The sequence below is a fragment of the Corvus moneduloides genome, chromosome 9 (assembly GCF_009650955.1).
Source record: "Corvus moneduloides isolate bCorMon1 chromosome 9, bCorMon1.pri, whole genome shotgun sequence".
Taxonomy (NCBI): domain Eukaryota; kingdom Metazoa; phylum Chordata; class Aves; order Passeriformes; family Corvidae; genus Corvus; species Corvus moneduloides.
This window is the reverse complement of record NC_045484.1, coordinates 18,556,925-18,571,202: the sequence shown is the minus strand read 5'-3', so window position 1 is coordinate 18,571,202 and position 14,278 is coordinate 18,556,925. Positions and strand designations below refer to the sequence as shown.

The 14,278-nt window shown below is 36.2% G+C and overlaps 1 protein-coding gene across 8 annotated transcripts in view; it reads right to left on the bottom strand.

The window, feature by feature from the left end:
- The window catches only part of TTLL7 (tubulin tyrosine ligase like 7), a 65,628-nt gene that overhangs the window by 16,273 nt on the left and 35,077 nt on the right, over positions 1 to 14,278 (bottom strand). For 7 of the 8 annotated variants that reach the window (XR_004241703.1, XM_032117425.1, XM_032117422.1 and 4 more), the window contains 8 exons: positions 12,487 to 12,581; positions 11,687 to 11,834; positions 11,530 to 11,603; positions 8,535 to 8,670; positions 7,638 to 7,724; positions 3,194 to 3,389; positions 2,331 to 2,611; positions 969 to 1,025 (listed from right to left, as the gene is read on the bottom strand). Coding sequence is in view for 7 of the 8 variants with exons in the window: in XM_032117425.1 (XP_031973316.1) it covers positions 969 to 1,025; positions 2,331 to 2,611; positions 3,194 to 3,389; positions 7,638 to 7,724; positions 8,535 to 8,670; positions 11,530 to 11,603; positions 11,687 to 11,834; positions 12,487 to 12,581 (1,074 nt within the window). In the remaining variant the exon portion in view is untranslated. The remainder of the gene's footprint in view (positions 1 to 968; positions 1,026 to 2,330; positions 2,612 to 3,193; positions 3,390 to 7,637; positions 7,725 to 8,534; positions 8,671 to 11,529; positions 11,604 to 11,686; positions 11,835 to 12,486; positions 12,582 to 14,278) is intronic. The other variant, XM_032117426.1, reaches the window with a different exon arrangement.

The following is a 14,278-nucleotide window of genomic DNA, read 5'->3' as shown; positions in this document are numbered from 1 at the left end:
AGCATCCCTGGAGGGTTTAGGGGGTCTTCCTTAAAACATGACACACTAGTTAGAAGTATTTCTGATCCTCTTTCTTTACTTTCACATACTTTTGTATTTTCACATTTGCAAGACCAAGTCAGCTTAATTTTAATGTTTTTCAAGAGTGAAATCCAAAATTTTTAGGCACTTCCAACCTTTGTATCTTATAACAACTACAATACTTAAGGATATTTTTATTTGAGTGATAAATATTTTCAAGCACAAAAAAATACTTTGTTATTTGATACATGTTAATGTGGCTGAAATAATAAGATAGCAAATATTTTCAAACCCACTTTTGTTTATAATTCCTATAAGAATATGTCTGTAATTCCCAACTGTAAGTGATTTAAATTTTGTTTCCCTAGCTTTAAAACATTTGGATCTCAGCAGACTCCAAAAATGGCAGTGTACTGCTCTTTTCTTGCCCAAAGGATAGCTAAACTAACACTTTATCATGCACAAATGATTTCTTCTTAGTAAGTCACAGTTTATCAATTTTAATGTTATTCTAGCAGTAATATATATTACATTATTCTTAGTTGCAAAAATAATTATGAACAGAGTTCCATTCAGAATACAGTGCTAAATTATGAGTAGTTCTTATCCATTCTGTAAGTAATTTTATTCACATCATTTTTAGGAAGCATGGCCTAAGCTCTATCACCCAATGTAATTGTTCTGCACATCAAGATCATTTCTGTGGTGGAGCTTTCTCAATGAAAAAGAGAGTATGCTTTCTTACTAATGTTAATTTAAGCCAGTAGCCCATTTTCAACGTCAGATGGTAAGAGACTGCTTTTAATCTTTCAGTAATTTGTATTTGATATAAAGTTAATGTGAATAGAAAAATCTATACTAGCATTGTCTCATTAAACTCTCATAGTACATCGTGATGATAAAAGGGTACTTTTTAAACTTGAGATAGCTAATGCGATAAAAAATACCTTTAACACGTTGTTGTGAAGACACAATCTTAATGTCTTTCCAATTCTATTAGCTGACTTTAAAGATGGAAAACCATCTTAAGGAGTATTTCACAAGATGTCAGCACACAATTTTAAAAGGATCCTTTTTCATCATTTAGACAAAGCCTCACAGGCAAAACAGACAATGAGCGTTCTACCGGATAAAAATGATGATTAGAGATAGTAAATACTATGAAGCAAGTTAATTAGCATTACAAAAGGATTTCTCACAACCAAAGCTCACAGAGAGGATGCAAATACGGGTTAAAAGTACAATTTGTTTTGCCCCATCTCCACACAAATTATTTGGGTGATGAAATATATAGGTCAGGCATCAAAGCATGAATGGAAACACTCTGGCACCAGCACGCAGTGCAATCCTGAATGAGGCTGGGCATTGATCCCTGCAAACGCTGCCTAGGGATAAGTACATATGGGGTCCATCATAGAAACACAAAAGAAGAAATGCCTGGACTATGAAGGAGATACCAAAGAGGAAGACAATCTGCTAACAAAATGAAAAAATGTACATGGTTCAGAAGTACATTGTGAAAGTACAACTAATCACACAAATGCTAAACAATTAAAAGGGTTTAATCTGGTCTAGTAATTACTTGGGCTAGTTGCTTGCCTGTCTCAAGGAGAGAGTTCAAATGAAAGACATTTTATCTTCATTTAAAAAAAAAAGAAAATGGCTTCTGAGTCAGTTACTGCAGTGGCAAACTCTGAAGACCACAAGCACTGTATAAATTTTCAGCTGTTCACTTTGGAAGTAGAGCTCTACTGAAGCGATATAGCATACGCAAAATAGTGCAATATAGGTTGAAAATTAATCTCACCTTCTTCTACAATGGACAGCCATACAAAGACTTACTAATGTTTTATTCTGGCACAACGCATTTACCTTTGGATTATACATTGGGTTTGAAATCTGGATGTATTTTTGTCACTGTAAAGATTTTGAAGGTAGGTACAACAGCCTTATTTCAGAACCAGCAGCCCCCAAATAAACCACAGGAAATTTTTAAGAGAGGTAGTGAACCTTTGTATCTTCAAAAGCCTATTTAGGAGTGAAGGTTTCCCCTTCACAAAAACTCTTAAGATTTCCATTTCCACAAAATGTAACATCTGTACTGCTGCACCAGGAACACTGGAACATGACAGCTGGCACTCACCCCATGTCACATACAGGTCTAGAGATATTATACGCTCGAGTGTCTGTCAAAATAATCTTGACTACAGTACCTCAAGTTTTCTGATGTTGCAAAAATTACTAATGTATTTATTGAGTTTTAGAGAAAAATGGAACACATTTTGCATGCAACTGCTGTGTTAACTCACCCCTGAAGAGTTCATAGTTCCCAAGGTGGGTGTCTGAGAGACTCTGGCTGAAGATGGGCTACGACTTAAAGAGTGAGACCTGTTCACTGAGGATGTTCGCTGCATTTGGAGAGATGCTTTGGCTGAAACAGGGCGCTGCTCAGCTCCCTGGGACTGCATAGTGAGTATTGATATGGAACGAGGGCAGCTCACAGAACGCCTTATTGGACCTGTGGATGATGTGGGGGACGAATATGATGGAGACTTTACATTTTTATTTGAAGGTTTGCAGTTCATTCTACCTGCAGACAAATTAAACGAATGATGTTATTACTTACTATTCTCTTAACACCCATTTTTTAGTCTTTGTAACTAACAACACACATGATCAATGTGTGCACATATGCACTATATATGTAGAGGTCAGTCATGTCAGATCCCCTAAGAATACAGAATTTACATACTTATAGGAACATTTATTTCTTCCTCATATTCGCCTTTAATCACACAGACTCCAATCCACTATAACACGCATGAGATTTATGAAAGGGCATGTGCTCTTTAGGTCAAAAAGTATGTGGCTTCTGTGTGTGGTTTCCTGACTACAATTCAGTTTTCAGCTAAGTAAATGCTGCTATGAAAAATAACATTTTAAAAGTACCGCTACACATGTGCAATTACATTATCAAATTCTTTGAGACAATACACCACTGAAATGAAAAATAACATTGTATCTATTAATTTAGAAAACATTTTAAAGAAACTGAAACAAGTAAACCAGTGCTTAACCCTGTGATACAAAGGTTGATAAATTCTGAAAGACTGAAGAATTTCATATGATTCATCGTCAGTGCCAGACTTGGAAAAGCGATCATTTCATTTACCTGATCGTTCCAAAGATTTGTATTTATTTTCTTCAAGATCATATGACACTTTTTTCTCTTTTTTTTCATTGTGATCTTCCTTTTCAGTTTCTTCTCCCGAATCTGACACACTGCTCCCGCTATCACAGCTACTGTCACTGCTGTGGTTCTTAGGTTTCCTTAAGGAAGGTGCACTTTCTGGCATTGAACACAAGGGCTAAAGAAAAAAAAAAGCAAAAACACCCAAGAAATTGAATTGAATCCCAAAGAAACAGCCAACTATCACACTAGATCCTTGATTCAGGCAGGTTCAGGCAGGATTTGCACAGCTACAAAGCCTCCCAAATGATATTGGAAGTTTGTCCTAAATTTTAGAATAATTGCTTAAATATTTCATTAAATTCACTCCTCAGTAAGTATAATCTTTCTCACATGAAGAGCAGCATAATATAGTAAGGGGGGGGGAGGGGCAGGGGGGAGTTGTTTTTTGTATGAATCACACTACGAAAATACTGAATTATGGCTTGAAATCATAAATCAATTGATACAGAATACCATTTACAATTAGTTCAGGTTACTCACTGATATTTGCAATAACTGAAGCTACAGTTTAACAATGATCAACATGAAGTGGAAAAATACATCAGGGAACTTTGGCTGTTTTACTTCTAAAAAGAAAGTGATTAATCCTGCAGAGAGCAGAAACCAAATACAGCAAGCTGTGCTGGGGGTTCTTGGTGCCTCATATGCACATGGGATTCAGTGTCATTAGCTAATTAATCCTGTGCTATTACCAAGGATACTGCAAGACAAAAACCAAAAAGGTGGAGACAGAGAAACTGATCCAAGAAGAGAAACTACAAATGAAAATTTTTCATCTTCCATCTACCATCAGTCAGACACAAAAAATGCAGTATCTTCCATTACATCTGTTCTCCTAAGTAGGCTTATGTGGTCACCTTTTTTTCCTACACACTTTCTTTCCAGTAACTCTCAGCTGTAAGAAGCTATGCTGATGGCCTCATCTGCCTAATGGATTGCAATTAAAGCTCAGATTTTAAAAAAAAATTAATATTATCATTTCTGAACATACTTTAAGTCAAAGTGAAATAGAAGAACTCTCAGGAAGAATTTAAATTTTCCTAATGTCTTATCATAACATAATGCAGCTAGATTTATTATGAGGGTAACAGGAAAAAGCCCCAAAACCTCCTGTTGCCACAAGACACACTTCGTAACTAAATAGATGCTACCTGAAGTTCTGCTCCAGACAAGGAAGGGAAGGGATTTCTGCCACTAACTAGAAGTATGTTTGTGCAATCCCAAGCTGTTAGACCACATAAGGAGAAGTTAGAGGAGAATATTGCATTGAGGAGAGCCCTGATCATTGCTCTTACACAAAGAATATGTTGATACATATCTGCCTGCCAAAGGGATAAAAGTAAGGTGCCTCAACACATATCACTTTCTTAAAAATAGCTGTCCTAATCATGAAAGGCTGTGTATGATGGAGACACATTGATCAGACATTCCTGAGGAGTTACACAAGGTGTAACAAATATTTTCAATCACAACCCACAGGGGCTTTAAGTAGATCTTATTCCATTTATTGTACACATGTTCCTCACACATCCTACAGTAAACAATATCAATTAATGAAGAAGAATAAAAAGAAAGATCAAAGAAATTACAAAAAGCAATAATGACAAATAATAGCTAGATCTGGGTAAAACTGACGTCTTAAAGTAAGAGCTATCTGATTGCTTAGCAAGTCTAATCACCGTGACTTCCCCTTATGCTAACCGAATTTTTCTGTGATTAAACTCATCTGATCTTATACCAAAAGAACTAAAATTAAAATTAATTTCTCATTTTCTCTACCATAGCTGTTATTTTAGTTCCGTAGTCCTGCACACACGGGTAACCCTGACAGTGTGTAGGTGTCAGGAGCCCTCTAGAGGCTACAAATAAACCGGACATTTCCAGAATGAGTTTCTCCATCTACACAAAACTCAGTGACATTTTAAGTGCAGGAAAAAATGCCTTCATTCTGTGCAATTCTTGATTTCTTTTTTTCCTACACTGAATTCCTGATCATGCTGAAATTCCTAGCAAATATGGAATAGTTGTTACATGCAAAGCTTATTTATACACACACAGCCCTGTACGTCTCCTATGTATAGATATGTATGTGTAAATGTGTATGTTTATACATGTTTCTACGTATGGAGGAGGATGAGGAGAAAAATGCCTCTCTCTCCTAACTATTCCAGTTGTTTTCTGAGTACTGACTGGCTTTTTTTTCCAAGGAAGAGTGCAACCCAAGGCAGTGCATCTGACCTGCTAAGAGTAGCTTCTGCCAGCAGAGCAGCCACTGAATTTTAAAAGAGGGGACAGATTTCATGATCTTCTCAAAAAACCTCTCATGTTGGGTTACATGACATGAAAAGTACCAGTCATGTGGTTAATTTTTTTTCTTTTAGATCCTGACATAGTTCTGTATTTGTAGGATTTTATGGTTACAAGATGGGGTTTACAGCTGGATTATTCTCCTACCTGACAGACTGACGGGCAGTCAGTAGTAAGTTCTACTGCCTGCCTCACTCACTGGATTTCTATATAGATATTAATTAAATTAATTAAATCCTTATTATTGGTCATATCCACCTTAATCCTTACAGGAAAGAGGTGATGCTCTTTTGGTAAAAGATACAAGGACCACCTGCATGGGCACCTGTATTTCAATGGGAGCACACTGGACATTATGCAACCAGGAAAATCTCTGGTTACATGGCTTCACTGTAGGCAAGGTTTAAATGATTGAGAAATACATCAGGACCATAAAAAAGATGCAGGAATAGGAATCCTACATAGCATGAAGTGTGCACAGCGCAAGGAAAAGAAATAGTCTCCCTGGATAAGCTAGTTTCATTGTTTTCTGGTTTGATTTCATCAATTTTAGGGGGAAAAAAAATAGGAAATTTTGGTCATAAGCAATTTTTTCTTTCTGCTGTAAGTGCAAACAATATTGTACCATTAAGGAAGCTGTAAGCTACACAACCCATTTGCCTGCTATAAAAGAAGACCACGGCATATAGTCTCATTCATTAATTAATCAAAATTCCTCTTAAAACTAATTGAGAGAGGTTTCTAAACTTGGGCTTAGTACCCTATTAATGTTTAATTAAATGTTACAGCCTCCAGCCTGGGAATGCGTTCTGAGCAAGGAGTGTATAGGTAGAATAGATCAAGTCAGTGTGCATACAGGCAACGAGATAGATGCTCTCTGAGGGTTGCTGGGAAAAGACAGGCTTCTGGAAAAAGGGAAAAATGTGACTGAGATGTTAAACTTGAATTAACTGACCCCATTTTAAAGAACTGAAAACAAAACTTCAAGGAAAAGAATCGCTGTAAGAATGTGGACTAAGTGTACCTCTAGGGTGGACTGGGTTTTTTTTCTTGTTTAAATGAATCCACCACTGTTAAAGCACAAGCTCACAAAATCCCCATATTTGTAATGAGGTCCCTGCAAATCTATCTTAATACCAGATTGGGCATGTAGATCCTCTTTCTAGAATGCACGCCTGTAATAAGATGTAGCTCTTTGGATTCTTGCACATATCTAAAGTATCTCTTCAAGCTCAGAACAATTGTCAGCATTCATTTCGTACAGAAATCCACAGATTTGTACACCACGTCATCAGAAACATAAAATGCGTAAAAAAATTTACATGCATCCATAAACAAATCCATCAGGGCTCAGAACATAGATGTAGGCTCTCCTAAGCAGACTTGACCTAAAATGTTTACAGGATATAAAATACATACTTACTCTCACCAAGCCCAAACTATTTATCTTTACTGGCTTAGAGATATGCAGTTTATTTAAGGCAAAGACTCACATAAATTATGCACACAAACAGAAAGCATTAAGCTAAAAATAATATACATTCACATTAAAAGCAGATTTTGGATACAAAACGGGTTTCAAGATATACTGTACAACCCTCTTAGAAAGGGAGTAAGCTACAGATATATCAAAATTATAATTAATTCTTTGACCTTCCATAGTGCCTTTTATCCCATGATCTCAAAAATCCTAATTTTGGCACTAATCAATTGAAGATGAAAGCACTCCGTTGAGATCCACTATTGATATAAAAACCCTTTCACACACTGAAATCAATCAATCTCTCATATAACAGTTGTTGCCATGCATGGCAATTCTTCAAAATGGTTTCGAGAGGGAAAGAAGGATCTCATATCCCCTTAAAAATTTAATGAGATTTAGTTGGACAAATGGTAGTGATGTTTCTATTCATACTTTAAAAAAAAAAAAAAAAGTTAATGGCAGTCTGAGGAAGAAAACTTTCAGCAGGATCAGCTAACTAAATTCCCCACTTAAAATTCTCAGAATACCTGTCTACAGAGTGAAATAAAAAATTGGTATCTAAAAGTCAAATACCTTAGGTCCTCGCTGCCTGGTGCATTTTCCCATTAGCTTTTCATCATCTATTTCACACTGCTCCAGAAGATCCAAAATGTCCTCCTCCTAGAAATGGGAATTTCATTACTATTAATTCAAAGCAGGACATACCCTGTCCTTCCAAAATTCAAGCAGAAAGTGGTAGAAATTTGAAATTACTCTGATTACTAATTCCTGAAATAAGACTACGAATTCCTCCACAGGAGGAAATAAAAGTATTTCTTCTCATGCATGCATCTCTCCTTGCAAGCAACATCAAATTGAGGGTTAAAATCAAGCCTTAACATTTATTAAAAATAAAAATGTGAAGAAAGGATTGAACAAAGATTCCTGTAAAACTGCTGGATGATGCCAACTACAAAGATACAAAATTATTTCTCAGGTTTCCAATTACATCATGTTAGCTGGTTATTAATATAGCTGTTTTCCTACTGTCTCTGACTAAACAATCAATCAGGTAGAGTTTTTGGATGCCTTAGATCTTTAAACTAATGGAGCCGGTTTTAGGATATCTCTTGGTCCAGTTCATACAAGTGGATGAATAGGCCGGGAACATTACTGGAGGAAGAAGGAGGCAATTACCAGCTCAAAAGCAGTTTCTGCCAACCTCTGGTTTGGCCAGGGGGAAGGCTGAGGATCAGGGATATGGCAAAGTAGCTTAAAGCCATCTAGCCTGTCTCCACCCTGGGTCCACTGCAGTTCATCCAGATTCAAGGATCTGGGCCATAAGCTGCACAAAGAATAATAATAAGATCATGGAACATTATCAAATGCTATTTATTAGCCATCAAACATGATTATAGTGAAACTAGTCCACAAGGTCATGAATTCAAAGATAAGTCACTCCTAAAACCAATACTTGGTGTACTTCAGTACCTTCATTCTTTTTAAAGGGTTATTCATTTCCCGCTGAAGTGAAGCAGCTCTTCCAGCAAGAAAGGTCTGGAAAGCAGTGGCTAACAAACTCTCATACTTTTCAAGTAATGTCTTATCATCAGGAGGGTAAATTCGCCTGAAATAGGAAAAAAAGAAGAGTTGAAGATAGAAGTTGAGCTATTCGTCACACAAAAGTCACTAATACACAATCTCTTCTTTAACACATAGCCATCCCATCTATAATAATTATATAATATCATATCGTATAACATACACTCTGAATATTGCTCTCTAAATCTAATTTTAATTCAGTGAACACATTCATGCTTAAACCAGCAATTAGCCAGTCAAAAGAAATACCATGTAGGTCATTCCAGAGGTATACCAAAACCCAGTTTTCCAGTGCTCAGAAATTGATTGATTCATGAAATATTAACAAAACATTGTATGTCAAATTCAGAGCCACAAGATAATTTGTATTAGCAATAAAAGGACACAAAACAGTGAAAATCTGAACAATCGCTTTGATCTCATGGGCAGGATATGAATTAAAGATTGAGTATGTACTGCACCTGAATGCTAAATCCTCCAAAAAAAATAACAGGAAGAAATAGGTGCTACAATAAAGAAAAAAATCAGGTACATGGATATATAGGGTGACTGATTTTCCATTAGAGCAGCTATGCCATTATTCTCTAAAATCATAGGTAAGGAGATTATGACAATATCAGGAGGAGGACTTGGTGATTTATTCATGTTCATCAAGCAACAATGGGTTTTGAAGAAAACCACTTCAATCCATCTGTCATGAATGCCTGAAACATAGCCAGAAATTATGAAGATGGAAGACTAATTTCTAATGTATTGTAAGGAGTAATCCATAAGTTAATTTTGTCTGCACTGTGCAAAGCATGGACACCATTTATATAGTGCATGACATTATGTGACTTTTATGTATTTGTGAGTCTTTTCTGAACTTTTTACAAGGTTCTTTTCTTTCTCGTTCTTCCTTTTCAGACTTTTTCTCCTTGAAAAGGTATCTATCATGAGGATTTTGTTGCAATGAAAAAAAAAGGATGATTTGATACCATTAGACTCAGGGCAGTTCTAGAACAAAATGAAGATGGTTCCAGTTTGCGTTAAACACCTAAAGGAGATTTAGGTTCTAATTTAGTTTCAGCCAAGACCTTTTAATGGTGTTGATTCTACTGCAGAAAAAGTGCCACAGAAGAATGCTTTAAAGAAAGGGTAATATTCTTAATATATTTAGAAAGAGACTGCAGCTAAAGGCCATTTCAAAGCCATGTACATCCTTTGCAGTTCCTCATGATTTCACAAGAGCTCGAAAGTGTGGCTCCTACTCCAGCTGCCCCAAGACTCCTACTGGAGCCTGCTGTGCTTGCAGACAGACATGGACTAAGCCAATCGCTGAGCTAATATCCACAGATAAATCCAAGCCTGCTGAGTTTGATTCAGGTTTCTCTGGATTTTTATTCAGAGTGCAATATTAATCCATTCAGCAATACTAGCATCCAGAATTTCCATGATTCTGTATCAATGCCTGACACAAGCTAGTCCTGCTCTATAGAGGAATATCACATGGAGAAAATACTGCATAACGTTCAGACAAAATCCCTCTTCTTCTCTAGCCAAAATTACTTTCCTTCTCAGGTTCTACAGATCCTTCAGCCTTTTCTCAAACACATGGTAATAAGAAAACACAAAGCTGTTCTGCCTTTTTACAAGTGCACATTCCTCATGAACTGACACTTTTTCCTGAGGAAAAAAAATTTTGTGTTTTTACTGATTACATTAACCCAAAAGCTAAATAAAGAGAAGCTGTGGCTCATTTTCAGTCAAGAACTGAATAAGCAACTTAAAATGTGATCAGTCAATAAGCTAGAATTTTAAGTTAGTAAAAAGAAAAACGTGTTAAAGTATCATGGTGCTTCTCTTTCTTATAGCAGCATGAAAATAACCACTTTATCACTTCATTGTAGATCTAGAGGTTTTTTTTACTTACTAGTTCAGCTCCACACTTCAAGAAAATATGTAATTAAAAGTTACAAAGAAAGACTCTTTGTAAGCAAAATGTTAAGTCATCAAAAATGAGAATTTCATAGAAACATCTATCTGTTTAAATGAGAATTTTACTGGGAATTATAGAACATCTGCTCAAAAAAAGGCAGCAATGAAGAACAGCAATAAAAGCATTCTGACCAGCTCACAATAAAATATGTGAACTCAGACCTCTCACATCCTGGATGAATGCTTTAAAGAGTGGGCAAATATTCCCATCATCTCTTCCTAGCCATACTCTGCTCTCTTTCACCAAATATTCCTATGCCATGCTTTCACTTCTCAATGAAGCAAATATCAAGAAATAATAATAATAAAAACAATCACAAAACAAAACTTTTGTTTTCTGGTCAATGCCTGCTCAATGCAAAGCTCTCTTTTGAACATATTTTACCAAGGAACCTGAAGGTTCTTACATTTCAGCCTAGCAAGATCCAAAATCAAAGTGCGAAAAATACAAATGAAGTATTTCAAGTGTCACTCTATTCAAAATTATGGAAGCACCAACAAAGTTTCCAAATTTTTGGGAAGCCTCAGAGACGCAATTCAAATATGGTACTTTTACAGGGGATTAATCATATTGCACTCCCTGCCCCCAAGATAAGAATGATTACATGTGATTAGAGAACAGGTCCATCACAGCAGTCATGATTTTTGGTACACTGAATGTGAACAATCATGTCATTCAAGCAAATGTCTTGCAAAAACAATAGGATGACTGATGTCATATAAATTCCAAAAAATTGGAATCAAGAAAAGAACTGTCTGAAAAAAAATATCTGATGTACATGTATATATTTTCTATAAATGCCTACACATTTTTGGCAGAAAATTATCACCTACCACAAATACTTGCTTCCACTGTTCCTAAAGAATACACTGAATACTTCCTACTAATACAGTCAAAAACATTCACCTGTAGTTCCCCATGTGTCTATTTTCATGCTCCTCTTTGGAAATCTGTTTACGTACTTGTGCAAGTCTTTCCTTCTACAAATCAAGAAAGTAAGACAATTAAAACAAAAGAGAGTATAAGCCATGAGCAAGAAACAGCCCTTTTTTCCCCTTCCTACCAGTTCTTGTTTTCTCCTTTCCAGTGTGTGGCGCTGCTTCTCCCAGTCTGAGGAACCTGGCAACAGTTTTTTCACTGTTCCTTGGCCATACAGTCTTTTTTGAGCCTCAGCCTTCTGTTGGGCTAAATTTTTCCTTTTATCACTTGTCCTGAAACACAGATGATATTAAGAAATGTCAATTCAATGCAGCTGAAATGAGATGCACTTTCATATCAAGTACATTATCTGTATTTTCCAGTCAGTAGTGTGTTTATCATACAAAATTAGAATAGAAACATTCATTACAATTTTTGTTTTAATATTAACTTTCATGGCTACAATATGTTCACACTTTAAGGGATACTGTATTTACTCTGGACTATAATTTAACATACACACATGGTTGTATCTATTTTCCTGATGCGTAGATTTTTTTCAACGTATCTCAGCTACAAAGTTTTCCTGTAGTGGGGTATGACTTTTGAATGAATTTGACACTATCACTCAAGCAAATTTCCTTTATGGCCACATACCCATAACTGCACACATATGCCAACTTCAAGATATGCTTGAAAAATTTAAAAGAAGAAGTACAAAAATTACTATTACCATTCATTTTTTGCAAGCACATATGCACGAAGGAAAATTAAATTTAGGTCAATTTCTATGGCAAAACTGACAGCAAGGGAAACATTTACATTTTGAAAATATGAAGGTGGAAAAAAGGTTTTCATTTTCTCTAAGTCCAATTCAAATTAAAAAAAAAAAAAGAATCAAAGCAACAGAAATAGAAGTGGACTAAAGAAAAGAGGACAAGGTACCGTATGTTGAGAAGCTTTAATGCATTTAGCAGAACACCTTTTTTTACATCATAGTCTATTTTTTGATCCGTTCCAAAGCTTGGGGCACGATTAATCTGAAAAAAAAAATGAGACACAGAAGACTCAGGAATGTTCAGGTTCACTGGGAACACACCTATTGTAACAGGCTTTGTAGAAATGACTCTTTCAAATACAGCAGTGATTAAGAGAATACATGTTGAGAAGTTCTTTATTTTTTTTTTTTTTTTAATAGATTATTGACTATCACAGGAAATGTAACCTTTCAGACACCACGTTATCCAGACATTTGCAGTGAACACCACTCCAGTCCTGGCACTGTGAATCCAGTCTAATCTACTCTTGGTTGCTGCCACCAGAAAATTTACCACACAAAGTGCTGTTAAACACATTCTAACAGATGATGTGTCATGCTATGGTGGTCCAGCACAGAAAGAGTTAAACTCTTTCCTAGTTCCCAGTCCGAAAGCAACTTTAAATACTACTCTAAAAAGTAACAACTATACAAGGACAGAAAGAGGCTCTAATCCAAGGTCTTCTTAAGCATATTTAAATAACTTTTCAGATACACTTGACAGCAACACATAGAGATCTAAGTTATTAAATCAGTACATAGTGTGAAAACATAAGATAATTAACAGTCTCGGCAATAAAAAGCTTATAAGCTAAGTACAAGATAAGAGATTAAAAATGGTACCATAAACATCGAGAAACAGGGAAAATGCAACTGGGAATCTCACAGTGAGACTAAATCACACAGTTAACAGCCAAGAGTCTAAATCAGCCATCCTATAACCCTTACAAGTTTTGGAGTCCCTGCAGAACCTCAGTCTTCAGGACAATTTGAGGAGGAATAATGATTTATTCTAGGAACTCTTTCCAGGCTGGTATAAAAATTTATACTAAAGCAATGGGTGCTAGTGACAAGCAGGAATCTTGCCTTGATAGTGCATGATAGTGCATGAGCAGTTACAGAAGGGACAGATAAAAAAGAGCTTCAGAAATGAAAACTTATACCTTGTGTCCCACACAAATCAGAAGCGGATACAGTTTGCATGTCCAAAGCAGAGGGCAAAAGCAGTTAATTTTGTTTTAGCACTCTCAGTACATTAGAGCATCTTAGAGTCCCTAAAGCTGTGGGACAGAACTACTGTGGCTGGTGTGCCACCCAGAGCCCTATTGCTGAGTCCCAGCTGCCCCATCACTTATGCTCATAACTGACATGTGCTTTTTGGCTTTGGGAATCAGCTCATTTGCTGCTTTTGCAGACAGACTGGCAAAATGAGCAGTGATATCTGATGTTGAAAGAAAAATCATGAAAATTCAGCAGAAATAGTCAAAAGATTCACACATACTCTTTTCTGGAAGACTTTCATCCAAATATTTACCTGACAAACCCCTTTAGACTGACCTGTTCACCTACTATCATATCACGAAGAAGATGAGAAATATGGTTGTTGACTAATCTGTGAGACTGTGGCATTATAATCTTGATAACATACTAGTGATATGCCACAATAGGTATTCATAATAACTGGTTACCAAACCATTGTCTGCGCATCTGTCAGCCAAGAGATGGTTATTTAGAGTTCAGTGACCCAAGAATCAGGACATGCACAACTGGGTTGTGTTAATATAACATCAGTAATTTTATCAGCAAGGCACATCTTGAAGACTGTTGACAAAAACAGGATTGTATCTGGGACCCCAAAAGTACAAGCAAATGATGATTGCAAAAGCCTTGAAAATCCAGACACTGATGCCAGTGGCCACA